The following is a 19,799-nucleotide window of genomic DNA, read 5'->3' as shown; positions in this document are numbered from 1 at the left end:
TTCCTGCCTTTCTAGGGAGTTTTTCCTAGCCACCGTTCTACGACATCTGCACTGCTTGCTGTTTGGGGTTTTAGAATGAGTTTCTGTATAAGCACTTTGTGACATCTGCTGATGTAAAAAAAGGCTTCATAAATACATTTAATTTGATCTATGAGGGAGTCTGCATGCGTTTACATTAGCGGGAGTATGTTTCATATCGCTCTGAGTTAGCCTGCAACTGTATGTGGGTTTGTATTTGTTTGTAGGCGTGTGACGAGATGTCGAGGTTTGAACTTTGCTGCAGATTGTAGGTGTGTGATGTGTAGCATGGAAATGTAGGCCTGAAACCTTAAGGTTTATGGAGGAGAGGGCTAGTATATTACTGTAAACAGCAGCATACCTGGGATCAAATAATAACTTAAAACATGAAAAATATACTTTGATCTAGCCTGCATAGAGTGCCAAATGTGGGTTTTAGGTCTACTATATTGGTCAATTAAGCCAGACAAATTCAATCAAGCACAGATTATTTCAAATACTATTTAGAAATGATTTGAACCTAGGTCTGAACATCAGGCCTTTGTAAGAATGCAGGAAGAGAGAGGTGGAGATAGAGTGGACCTGAAACCTTGAAAGTTACAGAGGGCTGTTATATTACTGTTACAGATTCAAATACTATTCAAAATCATTTCAAATACTGTGCTTGACTGAGCTTTCAGGTGCAGTGGAAACAGAAATATCTCAAACGTGCAAACTGCGCCCATCTGACACTCCAAGCGCTGTAAGTTTTTGAAAGATTTCAAATAATATTTGAACCTAAGACAGAACAGCAGGACTCTGTAAGAATGTATATTTATTTGTATGTAACCTATGCCTATTTAACTAGGCAAGTCAGTTAAGAACAAATTGTTATTTACAATGATGGCCTACCAGAATGCAAAAGGCCTCCTGCGGGGACACGGGCTGTGATCTAAAAAAAAAAGATATATATATACATATATATGGGACAAAACACACAAACACTACATAAAGAGAGATGTAAAGACAACAACATAGCATAGCAGCAACACATGAAAACACATTGGTAGCAACACAACATGGCAGCAGCACAAAACATGGTACAAAAATGATTGGACAGACAACAGCACAAGGGGCAAGAAGGTAGAGACAACAATACATCATGTGAAGCAGCCACAACTGTCAGTAAGAGTATCCATGATTGAGTCTTTGAATGAAGAGATGGAGACAAAACGGTCCAGTTTGAGTGTTTTTTTTGCAGCTCGTTCCAGTCGCTATGGTGAAAGAGGAGTGATTACGATAGAGGAAACCAAGTCTAGATTTAATCTTTGCCTGCAGCTTTGATATGTGCTGAGAGAAGGACAGTGTACCATCTAGCCATATTCCCAAGTACTTGTATGAGGTGACTACCTCAAGCTCTAAAACTTCAGAGTTGGTAATCACACCGGTGGGGAAAGGGGCATTCTTCTTACCAAACCACTTGACCTTTGTTTTGGAGGTGTTCAAGACAAGGTTAAGGGCAGAGAAAGCTTGTTGGACACTAAGAAAACGTTGTTTTATTGCGTACAACACAAAATCTGGGGAGGTGCCGGCTGAGTATAAGACTGTATCATCTGCACATAAGTGGATGAGAGAGCTTCCTACTGCTTGAGCTCTGTTGTTGATGTAAATTGTGAAGAGTGTGGGGCCTAGGATTAAGCCTTGGGGTACTCCCTTGGTGACAGGCAGTGGCTGAGCCTGAGACAGCAGATGTTCTGACTTTATATACTGCACTCTTTGAGAAAGGTAGTTGGCAAACCAGGCCAAAGACCCTTCAGAGACACCAATACTCCTTAGCCAGCCCACAAGAATGGAATGGGCTACCCTATTAAAAGCTTTGGCCAAGTCAATAAAAATAGCAGCACAATATTGCTTAAAATCAAGGGCAATGGTGACGTAATTTAGGACCTTTAAGGTTGCAGTGACACATCCATAACCTGAGCGGAAACCAGACTGCATAGCCGAAAGAATGCGACAGACATCACGAAAGCCAGATTATTGACAAGTTTTTCCAACACTTTTGATAAACAGGGAAAATAATAAATTGGCCTATAACAGATAGGATCAGTTTGATATCCCCCTTTAAATAAAAGATGCACCGTGGCTGCCTTCCAAGCAATGGGAACCTCCCCACAGAGGAGGGATTGGTTAAAAAGCTCAGAGATAGGCTTGACGATAGGCCTCTGCATTTGGGTGGGGAGAGGCTGTGAAACTCTCCTGCATTTTTTGAGGTTTTACACCTCTCACCTCACACTTCAGTGCTAATTTCAGTCAGATTATTTCCTAGCAGATTAGTAGCCTTATTTATTAACCTTCATATAACAACATTACCTCGAGATTGTCTTTTACTTTTTGGCTTCAGAAAGTAGGTTCAGTCTGAACATTACTCATACAATTTTGTTTTGGATGGTATTTCCAGGTTCCGGTATGTTTCTTCTGCAGGTCTTGGCTTGTTAGAGGTATTTTTTCATGATAGTACTCGGTAGTAATAGTCCATTCAGGTAATTTTGTCCAAAATCAAGGTTTTGGGTATTGAATTGTGAATTGCAACAAACGCTGACACTAATCCAAGTATATCGGACCAAATAATGAAAGACAAGCATTGTAATTTTGAATTCCGTAAAGTCCGTGTGGAAGAGGGAAAAAATTATTGTTGTCTATCAACAATGACAAGCCACCGGGGTCTGACTATCTGGATGGAAAATTACTGAGGACAATAGCAGACGATATTGCCACATCTTCAATTTAAGCCTACTAGAAAGTGTGTGCCCTCAGACCTGGAGGGAAACTAAAGTCATTCAGCTACCCAAGAATAGTACTGGCTCAAATAACCAATCCATAGTAAACAAAAATTGCCAACAGACTTTCAGCACGCTTATAGGGAAGGACACTCAACAAGCACAGCAATTCCACAAATGACTGGCTGAGAGAAATTGATGATAAAATGATTGTGGGGGCTGTCTTGTTAGACGTCAGTGCAGATTTTGACATTATCAATCATTGTCAGCTGCTGGAAAAACATATGTGTTATGGCTTTACAACCCCTGCTATAATGTGGATAAAGCTTCCCCAGGGTAGCTGTTTAGGCCCCTTGCTTTTTTCAATCTTTACTAACAACATGCCACTGACTTAGAGTAAAACCAGAGTGTCTATGTATGTGGATGACTCAACACTATACACGTAAGCTACCACAGCGACGTAAATGACTGCAATACCATACACGTCAACTACCACAGCGACTGAAATGACTGCAACACTTAACAAAGAGCTGCTGTTAGTTTCAGAGTGGGTGGAAAGGGATTTGTTGGACCTAATTATTTCTAAAACGAAAAGCATTGTGTTTGGGACAAATCGTTCACTAAACCCTGAACCTCAACTAAATCTCGTAATAAATAACGTGGAAATTGAGCAAGTTGAGATGACTAAACTGCTTGGAGTAAGCCTGGATTGTCATGGTCAAAGCGTATTGATACAACAGTAGCTAAAATGGGGAGAAATCTGTCCATAATAAATATGCCACACTCTGCCATCTTAACAACACTATCAACAAGGCAGGTCCTACAAGCCCTAGTTTTGTACCACCTTGACTACTGTTCAGTTGTTTGGTCAGATGCTACAAGAAAAGGACTTAGGAAAATTGCAATTGGCTCAGAACAGGGAAGCACGGCTGGACCTTGGATGTACACAGAGAGCTAATATTAATCAAATCCATGTCAATCTCACCTGGCTCAAAATGGAGGAGAGATTGACTTCATCACTACTTGTATTTCTGAGAGGTATTGACATTGTAACGATGTACACTGAGAAGCAAGCTCAGGGAGTGAATACATTTAATTAATTAACAAATGAACAAAACAAGACACACAAACAAGGCACCAACATGAAACAGGAATAATGACGACTGGGGAAGAAACCAAAGGGAGTGACATATAAAGGGCAGGTAATCAAGGAGGTGATGGAGTCCAGGTGAGTGTCATTATGCGTGTACCGCTGGTGACAGGTGTGCGCCATAATGAGCAGCCTGGTGACCTAGAAGCCAGAATGGGAGCACACGTGTCAGACATGTTGAATGCTGTCTGTTTGAACTACTGGCACACAGCTCGGACATCCATGCATACCCCACAAGACATGCCACAAGAGGTCTCTTCACAGTACCCAAGTCCAGAGCAGACTATGGGAGGCGCACAGTACTACATTGATCCATGACTACATAGAACTCTATTCCACATCAAGTGACTGATGCAAACAGTCAAATTATGTTTCAAAAAACAGATAATAAACACTTTATGGAACAGCGGGTACTGTGAAGCAACACAAACATAGGCACAGACACATGCATGCACACACACGATAACATACACACTATACACGCACATACACATGGATTTAGAACTGTAGATGTGGTGGAATAGGGGCCTAAGGGCACACAGTGTGTTGCAAAATCTGTGAACGTATTGTAATGTTTTTTTTTAAATTGTATAACCTGCCTTAATTTTTCTGGACCCCAGGAATAGTTACTGCTGCCAGCAGCTAATGGGGATCCATAATAAATACAAAAATTGGAATGAAGGTTTTGATGTTGAGGTTAGTATCCTGTATAAGTCCTTGCAAAAAAAAATCAAGTTTATCTACATTTATCCAACTCTAATTCCATATTTTTGCAGAAGAACTCATTGGCCCATGCTCGCTGTGTTACTTTGTATATCACTTCATAAAGCTGGAGGGAGAGGTGGGCCTTAAATCCTTGAGGGTTACAGAGGGTTGTTATATTACTGTAACAGCAGCAGCTGCTTTTCAGGTCTCTGTGAGAGGGCAGGCAGGGAGAGGGGTCTAAAACTGCCATGCAGGGAGATGTAGCTGGCCTTTCACTGAACAGCTGGCCTTTCACTGCATGACTGAAAACCTGAACTAACAACAACAAATACTGCCCTCACTATCTATTCTAAAAACATGTTCATTAAGGAATTCTGGAATACATACTGCCCACATACTAGCTATGCTCTGAGTACATCTTCATTAAGGAACTATGGGATATGTAGTGCTCTAGGGGAGGAGTGCGCGGCTACATTTGGCCGAAGGAAGATTTTTGTCAGATAGAAAATAATTATAAAAACAATTAGTTGTGAGGCCGATTGCATGCACTGCCAAATTCTCTAAACTGGAAGTGGCTTATGGTAAAGAAATGAACAGTCAATTCTCTGGCAACAGCTACACTAACATTCAAAAGCACCGTTTTTTGTCCATTAAAATAACATCAAATTGATCAGAAATACAGTGTAGACATTGTTAATGCTGTAAATGACTATTGTAGCTGGAAATGGCAGATTTTTAATGGAATATCTATATAGGCTTACAGAGGTACATTATCAACAACCATCACTACTGTGTTCCAATGGCACGTTGTGTTAGCGTATCCAAGTTTATCATTTTAAAAGGCTAATGGATCATTAGAAAACCCTTTTGCAAGTATGTTAGCACAGCTGAAAACTGTTGTTCTAATTAAAGAAGCAATAAAACTGGCCTTCTTTAGACTAGTTGAGTATCTGGAGCATCAGCATTTGTGGGTCCAATTACAGGCTCAAAATGTCTAGAAACAAAGAACTTTCTTCTGAAACTCATCAGTTTATTCTTGTTCTGAGAAATCAAGGCTATTCCATTAGAGAAATTCACAAGAAACTGAAGATCTCGTACAATGCTGTGTACTACTCCCTTCACAGAACAACGCAAACTGGCTCTAACCAGAATAGAAAGGGGAGTGGGAGGCCCCGGTGCACAACTGAGCAAGAGGACAAGTACATTAGAATGTCTAGTTTGAGAAACAGACGCATCACAAGTCCTCAACTGGCAGCTTCATTAAATATTACCCGCAAACACCAGTCTCAGCGACACCGAGATGCTGGCCTTCTAGGCAGAGTTCCTCTGTCCAGTCTCTGTGTTCTTTTGCCTATATTTTCTTTTTATTGGCCAGTCTGAGATATGTATTTTTCTTTGCAACTTTTCCTAGAAGGCCAGCATCCCGGAGTCGCCTCTTCACTGTTGACGTTGAGACTGGTGTTTTGCGGGTACTATTTAATGAAGCTGCCATTTGAGGACTGATTTTCATGTAAAATAGCCTTGAGTGTCTAAAATATCACCCATAATATTTGTTTTGGATAGAAATGCTCAAAATTACCAGGAAGTTTGAAAAGACAGGCTGAGTGGGCAGGGAGCTTAAATGTATGAGCTCGCCTTGACTAACAGCGCTTTTAAACAACTATGTCAAGCAACTTGGATGCAGTGAGCAGTGTTGCAGTAAAATCATCTCAAGCTAATTTGGTGATACACAAAGAAACTCATACAACATCAAAATTGCTTAAATGAGGTCAGGTTAAAAAAAAAAATCTATGTGTTTATATTTACACAGTAACTTCGGAAAATATTCGGACCCCTTGACTTCTTCCACATTTTATTACGCTCCAAATTCCTCACCAATCTACACAGAATACTCCATAATGACAAAATGAAAACAGGCTTTTAGAAATGTTAGCAAATATTTATTTAAAAAAAAGGAAAAAAATACCTTAGTTACATGAGTATTCAGACCCTATGCTATGAGACTTGAAATTGAGCTCAGGTGCTTCCAGTTTCCATTGATCATCCTTGAGATTGGAGTCCAGTTATTGGAGTCCACCTGCAGTAAATTAAATTGATTGGACATGATTTGGAAAGGCACACACCTGTCTATATAAGGTCCCACTTTTGACAGTGCATGTCAGAGCAAAAACCAAGCCATGAGGTTGAAGGAATTGTCTGTAGAGCGCCTAAACAGGATTGTATTGAGGCACAGATCTGGGGAAGGATACCAAAACATTTCTGCAGCATTGAAGGTTCCCAAGAACACAGTGGCTTCCATCATTCTTAAATGGAAGATGTTCGGAACCACCAAGACTCTTCCTAGAGCTGGCCGCCAGACCATACTGAGCAATCGGGGGTGAAGGGCCTTGGTCAGGGAGGAGACCAAAAACCTGACGGTCACTCTGACAGAGCTCTAGAGTTCCTCTGTGGAGATGGGAGAACCTTCCAGAAGGACAAGCATCTCTGCAGCACTCCACCAATCAGGCCTTTATGGTACAGTGTCCAGGACGGAAGCCACTCCTCAGTGAAAGGCACATGACATCCCGCTTGGAGGTTGCCAAATGGCACCTAAAGACTGTCAGACCATAAGAAACAAGATTCTTTGGGCTGATGAAAACAATGAATGACAAGCGTTACGTATGGAGGAAACACAGCTGTTAAAGCATCATTTTGTGAGGATGTTTTTCAGCAGCAGGGACTAGGCGACTAGTCAGGATCGAGGAAAAGATTAATGGAACAAAGTACAGAGATGATGAAAACCTGCTCCAGAGTGCTCAGGACCTCAGACTGGGGAGAAGGTTCACCTTCCAACAGGACAATCACCCTAAGCAGACAGCCAAGACAACGCAGGACAAGTCTCCCGATCAAACATCTCTGGGGAGACCTGAAAAAACCTGTGCAGCAGTGCTCCCCAAGCGACCTGACAGTGCCTGCAGAGAATGGGAGAGACTCCCTAAATACAGGTGTGCCAAGCTTGTAGTGTCATACCCAAGAAGACTTGATGCTGTAATCTCTGCCAAAGGTGCTTCAGCAAAGTACTCAGTAAAAATTCTGAATAATTATGTAAATTTGATATTTCAGTTTTGTATTTTTAATAAATTAGCAACAATGTCTGAACCTGTTTTTGCTTTGTCAAAATTGTGTATTAAGTTGAGATTCAATCAATTTCAGAATAAGGCTGTAATATAACATATTTGGGAAAAATGTCAAGGAGTCTGAATACTTTTCAAAGGCACTGTATATCCCATTTGGCATGTCTCTTGTGATGTTATCACAGCAACACTGATTGATGTGTTGACTTGACAACTGCGTCAAAGTTTTGAACAACCCTCCCCACTTTTGTTCCATGCTGGCTGAAGACCTAGCTAGCCATTAACTAGCTAACACCAGACACAGATGAAAGGGGAAACATATAAGTATCTTTTCCATAGATGAACGGGGTAAACTTTTAATGGTGCACTATTTGCAGAGACACTACAGTCAAATGTTGGCACCAGTAGTAGCTCCTAGCTATATAAACCATGCCTGTCTCCAAACAAGCCTTCTCTGACGTTGGTTACAAGGCGGTACTTATTTACATTTCTCAACCTGAAACGTTCTCTGTAGATCCTTTTGAAGAACCATACATGTTTTTAAAATTCTGGTCAGCCATCCCATATTGTTAAAATTCCATTGGTGTTATTGTGTTAATTGACAAGTTGAATCAAGAGAGCTAGCTCTGGAACAGCTGGGGATCCCCGAGGAGAGCATTAAGAAATACATTTAAAACAAACCATTCTCAATTGACAGAAGCCCATACATGAGTGTTTCACACAACCCTACCACTAACCATAGACATAATATGCACTTGCATAACACAACACCTTGGATGAACTGGAATGACCACACAAACCACACACCAAAATATCTTAATGAGCCACCTCCCCTCCATTTGAATTATCACTGAAAGAGCAAAGAACCATTTTGTGAACTGTAAATAACCATTGAAGAACTCAAAGGGTTATTTGAGTCATTATGGTTCCACATAGAAATCTCACCCTTCCCAAAGAAACTTTGAAGAACTCCATTTATTTTGTGGGTATGTGTGTAATGCAAAAGGATGGGCAAAACAGGACACAATTCAGACAGAAAGTACAGTGATCAGTGTATCAAAATAAACTACAAAACACTTGTTTTTCTTATGTATTTTATTAAAATACATACTCAAATACAAAAATACATTTGCAAGTAACGGTTGAAAAAATGTTTCTTGTTATAACTGTGATATGTTGTTGTTAATCTACCTTAGTTGAGCAAGTCACTCCGGATAGGAGTGTCTGCTAAATGACCAAAATGTAAATGTATGTGTGAAGATGAACAAACCAAAATCAACAACAAAGCACACTGGGGTACTATTAATGGCCTTGTTTCAGGACAGAGCTCATTAGAATAATACTCAGCAGGCTTTGCAATTTTTACAAAAAAAAAATAGAAATTTTAGTAATTTACCAGACGATCTTATCCAGAGTGGTTTACAATTAGTGCATCCATCTTAAAATAGCTAGGTGAGACAACAACATATCAAAATCGTATCAAGTATATTTTCCCTCAGCAAAGTATTTATCAACATTTTTATATATTCAGTAACAGTCAAAAGTTTGGACACACCTACTCATTCCAAGGTTTTTCTTTATTTGTACTATTTTCTACATTGCAGAACAATAGTGAATACATCAAAATGATGAAATGACACATGGAATCATGTAGTAACCAAAAAAGTTATATTTTATATTTGAGATTCTTCAAAGTAGCCACCCTTTCTTTGCCTTGATGACAGCTTTGCGCATTCTTTCAACCAGCTTCATGAGGTAGCCACCTAGAATGCATTTCAATTAACAGGTGTGCCTTTTTAAAAGTTAATTTGTGGAATTTATTTCCTTTGAGACAATCAGACAATCATTTGTGAAAAGGTAACGGTGGAATACAGATGATAGCCCTATTTTTGTAAAATACATAGTCCATATTATGGCAAGAACAGGTCAAATAAGCAAGTAGAAATGACAGTCCATCGTTACTTTAAGACGTGAAGGTCAGTCAATGAGGAACATTTCTATAACCTTTAAAGTTTATTCAAGCGCAGTCGCAAAAACCATCAAGTGCTATGATGAAACTGGCTCTCATGAGGACAGCCAGAGGAAAGGAAGACCCAGCTTTATTAGAGTTAAACGCACCTCAGAAATTGCAGCCCAAATAAATGCATCAGAGTTCAAGTAACTGAGACATCTCAAAATCAACTGTTGAAGAGGAGACTGTGTGAATCTGTGTGAGGCCTTCATGGTCGAATGGATGCAAAGAAACCACTACTGAAGGTCACCAATACGAAGAAGAGACTTGCTTGGGCAAAGTAACACGAGCAATGGACATTTGGAAATGGAAATTTGTCCACAGGTCTGATGAGTACAGATTTTTCGTTTTGTGAGACGCAGAGTGAGTGAACGGATGACCTCTGCATGTGGTTCCCACAGTGAAGCATGGAGGAGGAGGTGTGATGTTGTGAGGGTGCTTTCATGGTGACGCTGTCAGTGATTTATTTAGAATTCAAGGCACACTTAACCAGCATGGCTACCACAGCAATCTGCAGCAATACGCCATCCTATACGGTTTGCGCTTAGTGGGACTATCATTTGTTTTTCAATAGGACAATTACCCAACACACCTCCAGACTGTGTAAGGTATATTTAAACAAAAAGGAGAGTGATGGAGTGCTGCATCAGATGACCTGGCCTCCACAATCTCCTGACCTCAACCCAATTGAGATGGTTTGGGATGAGTTGGACCGCAGAGTGTAGGAAATGCAGTCAACAAGTGTTCAGCATATGTGGGAACTCCTTCAAGACTGTTGGAAAAGCACTCCAGGTGAAGCTGGGTGAGAGAATGTCAAGCGTGTGTAAAGCTGTCATTAAGGCAAAGGGTGGCTACTTTGAAGAATCTCAAATATAAAATATATTTTGATTTGTTTAACACTTTTTGGTTACTACATGATTCCATGTGTTATTTCATAGTATTGATGTCTTCACTGTTATTATACAATTTAGTAAAAATAAAGAAAAACCCTTGAATGAGTAGGTGTGTCCAAACTTTTGACAGTGGGCTCCAAAATTACTGGCACCCCTGATTGGCAATGCACAAATAATGCTTAAATAAATATAAACTCAAAATACCAACATGTGAGAAATACGATACTTTATTAATGTTTCAATGGAACCAACCAAAATAATTTTTTGATTTATTTAAAAGTCAATGTTCTCCAAATCAAGGTTTCACAATTAATGGCAACATTAAAGATTATTGTACATACCAAAAATTAAACCACAAATGATTCTTGGGGATTTTGTTGCTTCTCTCACCATCCTCCTCCCTATCCTGGGGGCAAAATGCATTTGCATCCTCTACCCCTGAGGTTTTCAACTGTTCCATATCTTTTTCATTTTTTAGTAATTGCCCTGACAGTGCTCAGTGGTATATTCAATCGGTTGTTGTAGCCATTAACAGATTTATGAAGGTCTACAACCATTTGTCTCTTTTGAACTGCCAGTTCTTTTGTTTTCTTCATGGTGTTGGATGACAGTGGGATATTGCATGTGTGTTACCTCATCTTTATACCCTAGTGAAACAGGAAGTGATGTAATGGCTCAATATAATTCCTTAAGACTTAGATCAACTTAAATGAGTCAAATTTAATTTGTGGTTTATTTTTGGTAGATTTCTTCTGATTTTCCCATGATGTCAAGGAAAGAGGCACTGAGTTTGAAGGTAGGCAATACATCCACAGGTACACTTCCAATTGACTCAAATGATGCCAATTAGCCTATCAGACACTTCTAAAGCCATGACATCATTTTCTGGAATTTTCCAAGCTGTTTAAAGGCACAGTCAACTTAGTGTATGTAAACTTCTGACCCACTGGAATTGTGGGTGAAATGATCTGTATGTAAACAATTGTTAGGAAAATTACTTGTGTCGTACACGAAGTAGACGTCCTAACCGACTTGCCAAAACTACAGTTTGTTAACAAGAAATTTGTGGAGTGGTTGAAAAATGAGTTTTAATGACTCCAACCTAAGTGTATGTAAACTTCCAACTTCAACTGTATAAATTTTATTTTAACTGACAGATAAAATCAATCAATCCAAACTGTGCAGCAGCTGGTTGATGAATGGAAAGAGACACCTAATGCAGAATACCGAAAAGTTGAATGACATTCGGACATTGTCAAGCCAAGGCTTCTGACCCTTAGCCCTCCGTGGAATCGACAGTACCACAAAAGAATGCTGAAGTGGCAAAGTCGATATCCACGTTTAGAAACACAGGATCCCTACAGTTATTGTTATTTGTGGTTGTAAACACATTATTTTGAGTTAATTCTATGAGGGTGGAGGGTGTTCAATATATTTTATAGTACAAGGGTCAGGTGAAAATATGTTTAACTTTGGGCGGGGGGGGGGGGGGGGGGGGGTGTAATTTTTTTAATGACACCTTGAGGCAGACCAGTAAATTCCGATCTGTCCCTAACATTAATCCAATCTGAAATGAATTAAATGTTGATGCCTGTGGTTGAATTTGAATTAAAATAAGGTTCAAATTTGGTAGAATATTGTGTGGTCTATGTTTGTGCATTGCCAAATAGATGTCCACATAATGTATTCATGTTGACAGGATTATTATGTTGAACTAATGTGCATTCTGCTTGTTAACCAGTTGTCAACTTGTTCATGCCTAAGGGAGATAGGACTGTGTACAGACAAAAAAAATATTAGGGTTCCTCAAGAGTTCTTTGGGAAGGGTGCTGGTTCTATGTGGAACCATAATGACTCAAGAATCCTTTGAGCTCTTCAATGGTTCTTTACAGTTCACATAAGGGTTCTTTGCTCTTTTAGTGATGAATGTAGGGGAGGTGGCTCATTAAGATATGAGGGGGGCTTTTTTTGTGCAACCGTGAGTGAGAGTGTCCTTCTAGTTTATCTAACGTGTTGTGTTATGCTCCTCTATATGATTATGGGCAGTGGCATATCTTGTGAAAGATTTTGCATGGCCTTGCGTCAATTGAAAATGGTTGACTAAATCAGTCAGAGTTCCTCAATTCTCTCCTCATGGACCCCCAGCTGTTCCAGAGGTAGCTCACTTGATTCAACTCAACACCTATGAATTTATTGCAACACAGAACCTTTCAGATTGATAACGGTTATTTATAGAACCCTTCTCCATAAAATAAACAGTTATAAAGGTTCTAAAAATGACCATAAAAAAGTGTTATATATAGCACCAAAAAGGATTGTAACCATAGCGGAGCTCTTTTTTAGTTCTAGAAATAACATTTTTAATGGTTCTTTATAGAACCTTAGGAAAGGGTGTTTTATAGCATCATACGGGTTCCATTTAGAACCTCATGAGCATGGTTCTTTATAGAACCTTGAAAAAAGTGTTCTATATAGCACCAAAAAGGGTTCCACTATGCTTACATGCCAAATAACCCCAATCTGGTACTATTTAGAGCCATTATTTTTTTGTCTGTAGGTCTCTGGGAATGAACAGACACACGTGTAGTTTTGGGAAACATAAATAATTGCTAGAATATCTGTGTAACCCTTTATGTAAACATGTGTGCTAAAAAAAATGGGAATTTACTTTAAACTATAGAGTAAAATGTGCACAATGTGAGTTAAAGGCAACTTCCTCACAACAATAAACCAACCATCAGCACCATGGACAGCACCACCATAAGCATCTCCCAGAAGTGCTGTGTGGGTGGTTCAGACGGAGAACAACACTTGACAACATTCTTCCATCACATTACAGCCTTGGATACATTTTTGGTGATTGGATCAATTTGTTGTGTAATGGTTTATACCAGACAAATACAATTAGAATGAAGACCTCCCTATTCCTCTCAGAAGTCAAATTCTTACTGCTCGTTTGGGCATCTTCAAAGGACCAGCTGTGCTGTGCTACTTGATATGCAATCATCTTTGACTGTTGATTATTCCCCCCCAAAAAACGACACATCCAGAATAACGATACATCTAGCAGACAAAGCACAAAGATTCGATTTGGAATTAAAAACATTCTGACATAACCCTAACCCGCACATTGAGTATTTGGATGGGTATATTTGTCATTAATTTATTACATTTGCTCATTATTTATACGTGTGTAATATATTTGTATATTGACACACATTTGTGCGTTTAGGATTTTGTATATCTCTGTATCCCTGCGCGTTAAACAGAGAGCCCCGGTAGGGTCAGGCTGTGTGACATTCATTGGGCGCTTCTGGCGCTATCTGCGCCCGTGTAGCACAATGTATCCACATCATCGCCATGTAATCCCACCCGTTAATCTGTTTAAATGCGGAAACTGTATGATTTACCGGAGCACTGTCTAGCGAGCAGGCACTGGGTCTTTTATCGGACCAATTAACCGCCCGCCACGTTGTAGCTCTAATACAGAGGGGAAAATGGCGTGTGTTTAAACCTACTTGGGTGAGTTCTGTGCCCATCAAGACGAGGACGATAAGACTCAGGATCTTGCTCGAGGGCTGCATCTCTTGCCTCCGGTGTGTGGAACGTACCAATGCTCTCACATGCAGATCGGTTCCTTTGCGTCCCCCGCACGGCAGTCCTCTCCTCTCCACTCCCTCCTAGCGCTGAGGTCGCTCGACGTCTGTTTATCACTCAGCAATCAAAAAGTAGAAAGCGATAAATCTGTGCGGAATCACAGTCTCTTCGCATATTTTAAAAAAAATAAAAAATTATCTCGGCTTCTCTCGGTCTCCGTGTTTCTGCTCTCCCTCTTTCGTCCTCCTTTTCGTCCTCTAATCGCCACTACGGGTTCTGATAAACATTTGCGAAGGAAGACGTTGGTTTACGGAAAGCTGCACCGGTTACTCAGATTTTGCCAAAACTTTGCTCCCCTGCCTCGAGCCTCAGAATAGCGATTGGTGAAAAAATGTGAGAGACGGCGGAGCTGTCCACGGTGTTGAACCAGGAAGTGACATGCCAGAGCGTGGGAAAATCAAACAGGGAGCGCACGAGAGATATGAGAGGAGGCCTAATATTTGACATTTTTGTATCGTGTCCCTCAATTCTAGTATTTCATTAATTTGTCACAGGTTTATTAAACTAAAGCTGGCCTGTCTGTGTTCTAGATTAGTCCATTGGGAGATTCTTCTTTGATTTGGCTCATATTCCAAAATAATGGTATTCATTTCACATTTATTTCACATACACCTCTGTTCATTGATATTGAAATAAGACATGACCATAGTCTGTAGACATGACCATAGTCTGTAAGGCTGAAATCGTGTGTTTGTTTGTAAATTGGGAAATTGATTAAGCAACACTGGCGGTAACAGTGGCTTCACTGTCAAAATAGAAAGACTCAAAACACTGGGATTGTGTAATGTTGTTTGTGTTGCATGAAACCATGAAAAGTAGTGTCGAGATCTCGTTTTTGGGAGGTGTTTGAATGTAAACCGAATGTAAGTGTTACGATGCACAGAAAGTGTTTCTAAAAAAATGGAATAGCCTTATTCTGAAACACCCAGAGTGGTTCTTCAATCTGAGTATTAGTGTTTTTAAGAGAGGGTTTGAAAACACTTTGAGTTTCAGTGTATGTAAAATGCAGCATCAAAACAAACATAAATATATATTTTTAGCAGACTGTGTGAGACTGAGAAATGCAAACGGTTTCTACCTTAGATATTGATTAATGATAAGGGTCTATGAAGAAATGTTTGTTGTGGAATTCTAATTCTAACTATATTTTATGAGAATAACCAAAGATAGAGAAAATGAAGTTATTGAACTCATTGGAAGTCTGTTTTTAATATCCTTGCACTTCCTATTTTGCCCTGTGGCTCTGTTTTTCGAGGACTGTAGGTCATTAAAAAAAATTCAGACTTCATTGTTATTTTACACAATGTTGTATGCATGTTTGAAGAAAGAAAAGTACACCTCTATATTAGTATTAAGCAACTCGTTGTGCCATGAGGCATAATTGCTCACTATGAACAGATTTAAAAACCGTCAGGCAAAATGAAGTTCAACGATGAGACGACCCATTCCCACATTTCTAGCTTGTGATGTTGGAGGCTAATACCGTATCCTGCCATGTTTCTGGAAAACCTGCAGTTGCTCCTGGGGGATCGAGAACTGTGCCTGCCAAAATGGGTTAAACGGGCAAATGATCAGATGCATAAATCAATGTTAAACATTAAAATACTCCAAAAGAAGGGATCAAAGGATCGACAGGATTTGAAACCCCATAATAATGTTTAGGAGCTTCAGAGAGAGGAAACGACACCAAACGAGGAAGTATCTAAATGAACTCGAAACACCAAAACAGGTGTTGCAGAACACTTGATTAAGTCACACCAAGTAATGTTTCAAAACATCTCAGGATAATGTGTTTCAATACTCCAGCAAAGTTAAGGTTTTGGCTCCTTCGCATCGGTTACAGCTCAGTTGCCACTTGTTTTGGTCTTACGAAGCACTTCATTTTAACAGTGTTCATGCTGTGTGGTAGGCTGCAACTACAGCCTGTTCTTGATACGCTTTACCCAACTGCACACTAGGGATATCGCAGTTCATGAAATTGACTGCGACCGTAGTTGGAATTGAAAGTGCAGTTCAACACTTTTCATCCGAATGCCTTCCTCTCGTAGCCACATGTGATGGACAATGTGTTAAAGTGCTGTGTGTCAGCTTGAAGAGGGTTTTATAGACTTTTATAGACTGTCACTGGAAGCTGGCTTATGTCCTCCCTCAAACTAAAGTGAAAATATGTTGGTGGTGTGTGTGTCTGCGTGTACGTGTGTGTCTAGAGGGGGTATGTGTGTGGGGGGGTGTGTGTATGTGCCACAGGTAAGTGTGTGTAACTGAGTTTCTATGCTACAATATTATGCATGGAGAGAATCTAACTATTTGGATTGGGTATATTAGTGCACAGGGGGTCTTGTTTGTGTATGCAGTAGCCCACAGTGCTGGGCCGCTGTGTGTAAGCCTATGTGCTTTGTCACTTTAGTGGTCTATTTAGCATTCTCCCTCTGTGCCGAGCTCATTTCATTGTGTGCTTCAGTAATGGCCTCTTTTCTCTCAGATGCAGACCAAAAGTAATTCCTCTGTCAATTGCTTGCCCGAGAAGTCTTTGATGCGATTCCATGGCCGCCAGGCTGCCTGCGTCTCGATGGAATTGTGTCATACACTAACAGCTTAAAGGCATGTAGCATCAGACACACACGCCTTAATTTGTTAAACAGCTTACAGAGGGACCCAGCTAGCTGTAGCTGGCTAAATGTGTTCACTTACATCTACTCTACTAGCTACAAAGGACTGAGCCAATGAAGTACATGGTGTATGTCCCGAATGGCACCCTATTCCCTTTATAGTGCACTACTTCTGACCAGAGCCTGCCTACAGCTCTGGTCAGAAGTAGTGCACTATAGGGAATAGGGTGCCACTTGGGATGAATCCAGAGAGATACTATGGGGTAATGTAATGTGGAGAACATGCTACATAACATGCTGCATAGACTACTAGTTGTTAGTTTTACTAACCGTTTTTCCTTAAGATAGTGAAGTCGGGTAAACATCTTATTACACTTTTACCCTCTATTGCTTTGTGCACAAAATAGTTTTTTATATGGGTGGGCTTTCGAAAGGAAAAGCTAGCTACATTAGGTGCCCTCAAATTAGCTGAGAGGTTAATGGGAAAAAGCTTGACTGCATGTAGCCTAAAAGCTATTGTTGTTCAGAACCAGCAGAGCATTCCCGCTAAGTCCCAAATGGCACCCTATTTCCAATATAGTGCACTACATCTGACCTGGGCCCATATCGCTGTTGTCAAAAGTAATGCTCTATATAGTGAATAGGGTGCCATTTGGGATGAACACACTGTCTGTTTAGAGTGGTTAAGCTGCTCTACTCTCAGTCTTGAAAACAGTAATACAATATGCCTACAATCTAAACATTTTATGGTGCCTCCATTATCATGGGACTTGAGTAATATATCACCATGTTGTGGCCTACAGTGTACAGTACACTCTTAAAACAAAGGGTTCCAAAAGGGTTCTTTGCAGAGTGATAGGGTTCTACCAAGAACCGTTGTCATCTAAAGAACCCTTTTTGGAAGACAATGGTTCTTTGTTGGGCAAAGAGTTCAACCTAGAACCTTTTTCATCCTAAGAACTGTTTTTGGGAGAAAGTGTACTTTGATGATTGTTTGGAAGGCAAGAAGAGTTCTACATAGAGCCCTTCTGATTCTGAATAAGCTTTCTTATTGGATTTTCTCTTTCTTTTAAATTGTGCCTGAGCTTAATGTTTACCTCAACATTTGCTGTTGTTGGTAGATAGGTTTGGAACTCTCTTTCTTATTGGTCTATTAACTCATTTACAGCAGGGTGACGTCACCATGCAAAGCCAAAACTCCATCCCACCAAACAGGCTGACACTTCAAGCTGTCTTTTCAAACAGCTCTTACACTAGAAGTGCGTGATCATAATTTTCACAATTTCACAGTATTATTCCAACCTCACAGTGTGTAAATATATACAATTCTAAGGATATTCTCCCTTTTTGACTGCACTGGGCCTTTAATGAATGCATACAATTTTCTCTGTCACTCCTCTCATCCTTTCCTATTGAGCTAATAAAGAGTGAGAAAGAGAGAGCGCGAGAGAGAGAAAGAGAAGAGTGTGAGTAAAGGGTGAGCGGGAGAAACAGAGGGGGAGAGACAGAAGGATTGATGCATTACATTCTGTATTAACTTGGAGACAGAGCTGGAGTCACAGAGAGAGAGTGCGAGACGATTAAGAGAGAAAGACAGAGGGAGTCTGTGATATTTTTGTCCTAATAGAATTCACGCCCATTTCTCCAGGCAGTCGGCCATTACACTCCCCAGCCATCATCACCACCTCTCAGCTCTTATCAGCCCCCTCCATGGAGACTCAGCGGCAGATATAAAAAAATATGATTCTCACCCCTTTTATGTCTCTGAGATGTCCCATTCATTCAAATTGGCTGCTGTGCAGCCTCTGATGCAGCCCATTGCTTTGGGTCATGATCAATCCGGGGCTGGCAGAGAGAGAGAGAGAGAGAGAGAGAGGAGGGGGGAAAGAGAGACAGAGAGTGTGTGTGACAGACAGAGACAAAAGGGAGAGCGAGAGAGAGAGCTCCATTTAAAGTCTGATTGAACAGCGGGACCGGACGGAAGGCCCAGAGGGGAAGGGCGGGGCAGGCAGCATCATATGACTAACTACTAATGAGTCCACTAATTATTCTAATTTCAGTTGGGCTCCAGATTCTCCCGAGAGAGAGGAAGAAGTAAAGAAGGAAGAAGGGAAGGGAAAGGGGAAATTAAAGGGTTATGTCTTTGTTTTTGCCTTGTCTCTATTTTTCTGTCTACTTTAAAAGTTTAATTTTCACACATAAAGGACATTGGGGGGATGATAGCATAGCGAAGCCACTCAGGCAGAGGATAAAGCTGTTGATTATAGGGATGTTTATGGGGATTTTTTATGGGCTGTTAGTGTTGTGGTCACACTCAAAATTAAACAAAGGCATTTACTCTCAGACAGAAGCATTCTCTCTCACGCACACACACACCTAGCAGGCATCAACACTGAAAGCAACACTGTTTTTTTGGGGGTTACTCTGTGTGCACTCTAAAAGGAAATGGTTCTATGTTGTGCCAAATAAGGGTTCTTTGCCTTGCAACCATTACGGAAGTTTTTTTGGTGCTATATGGAACCATGCTTATAAGGTTCTATAGGGAACCTGTATGGTGTTATAAAGAATAGTTTCTGAAGGTTCTATGAAGAGCCATTAATAAAAGTTGTATATAGTACTGATGGAGAAATAAAGCTTTTTGAAGCATTGAGCTTTTCCAGACAATTGTGTCACAATAGGTTCATTACTCAAGGCTTTGATCAACACAGTGTACATTTATTTGTTTTACAACTAGGCAAGTCAGTTAAGAATAGATTCTTATTTACAATGATGGCCTAGGAACAGTGGGTTAACTGCCTTGTTCAGGGGCAGAACGACAGATTTGTACCTTGTCAGCTTGGGGATTTGAACTTGCAACCTTTCGGTCACTAGTCCAACACTCTAACCA

The 19,799-nt window shown here is 40.3% G+C and overlaps 1 protein-coding gene and 1 long non-coding RNA gene across 3 annotated transcripts in view; one reads left to right on the top strand and one right to left on the bottom strand.

Moving 5' to 3' along the window:
• LOC149970446 (uncharacterized) overlaps positions 1 to 12,118 on the top strand; it is an 89,640-nt gene extending 77,522 nt beyond the window's left edge. The window contains exons 2-3 of the long non-coding RNA XR_016493380.1: positions 11,392 to 11,442; positions 11,804 to 12,118. This is a non-coding gene — a long non-coding RNA (uncharacterized LOC149970446). The remainder of the gene's footprint in view (positions 1 to 11,391; positions 11,443 to 11,803) is intronic.
• Positions 1 to 18,773, bottom strand: part of LOC110509591 (noelin) — a 56,920-nt gene extending 38,147 nt beyond the window's left edge. Inside the window, exon 1 of one of the 2 annotated variants that reach the window (XM_021590575.3) lies at positions 18,664 to 18,773. In XM_021590575.3, the coding sequence (XP_021446250.3) occupies positions 18,664 to 18,690 (27 nt within the window). In that variant the 5' untranslated portion in view covers positions 18,691 to 18,773. Of the gene's footprint in view, positions 1 to 14,164; positions 14,674 to 18,663 lie in introns of those variants that run through there. The other variant, XM_021590574.3, reaches the window with a different exon arrangement.
• Positions 18,774 to 19,799: the final 1,026 nt, after the last annotated feature.

Source organism: Oncorhynchus mykiss, chromosome 29 (assembly GCF_057628025.1).
Source record: "Oncorhynchus mykiss isolate SJ-2025 chromosome 29, ASM5762802v1, whole genome shotgun sequence".
Classification (NCBI taxonomy): Eukaryota; Metazoa; Chordata; class Actinopteri; order Salmoniformes; family Salmonidae; genus Oncorhynchus; species Oncorhynchus mykiss.
The sequence above is the reverse complement of the archived record's forward strand: the minus strand, read 5'-3'. Positions and strand labels throughout refer to the sequence as shown.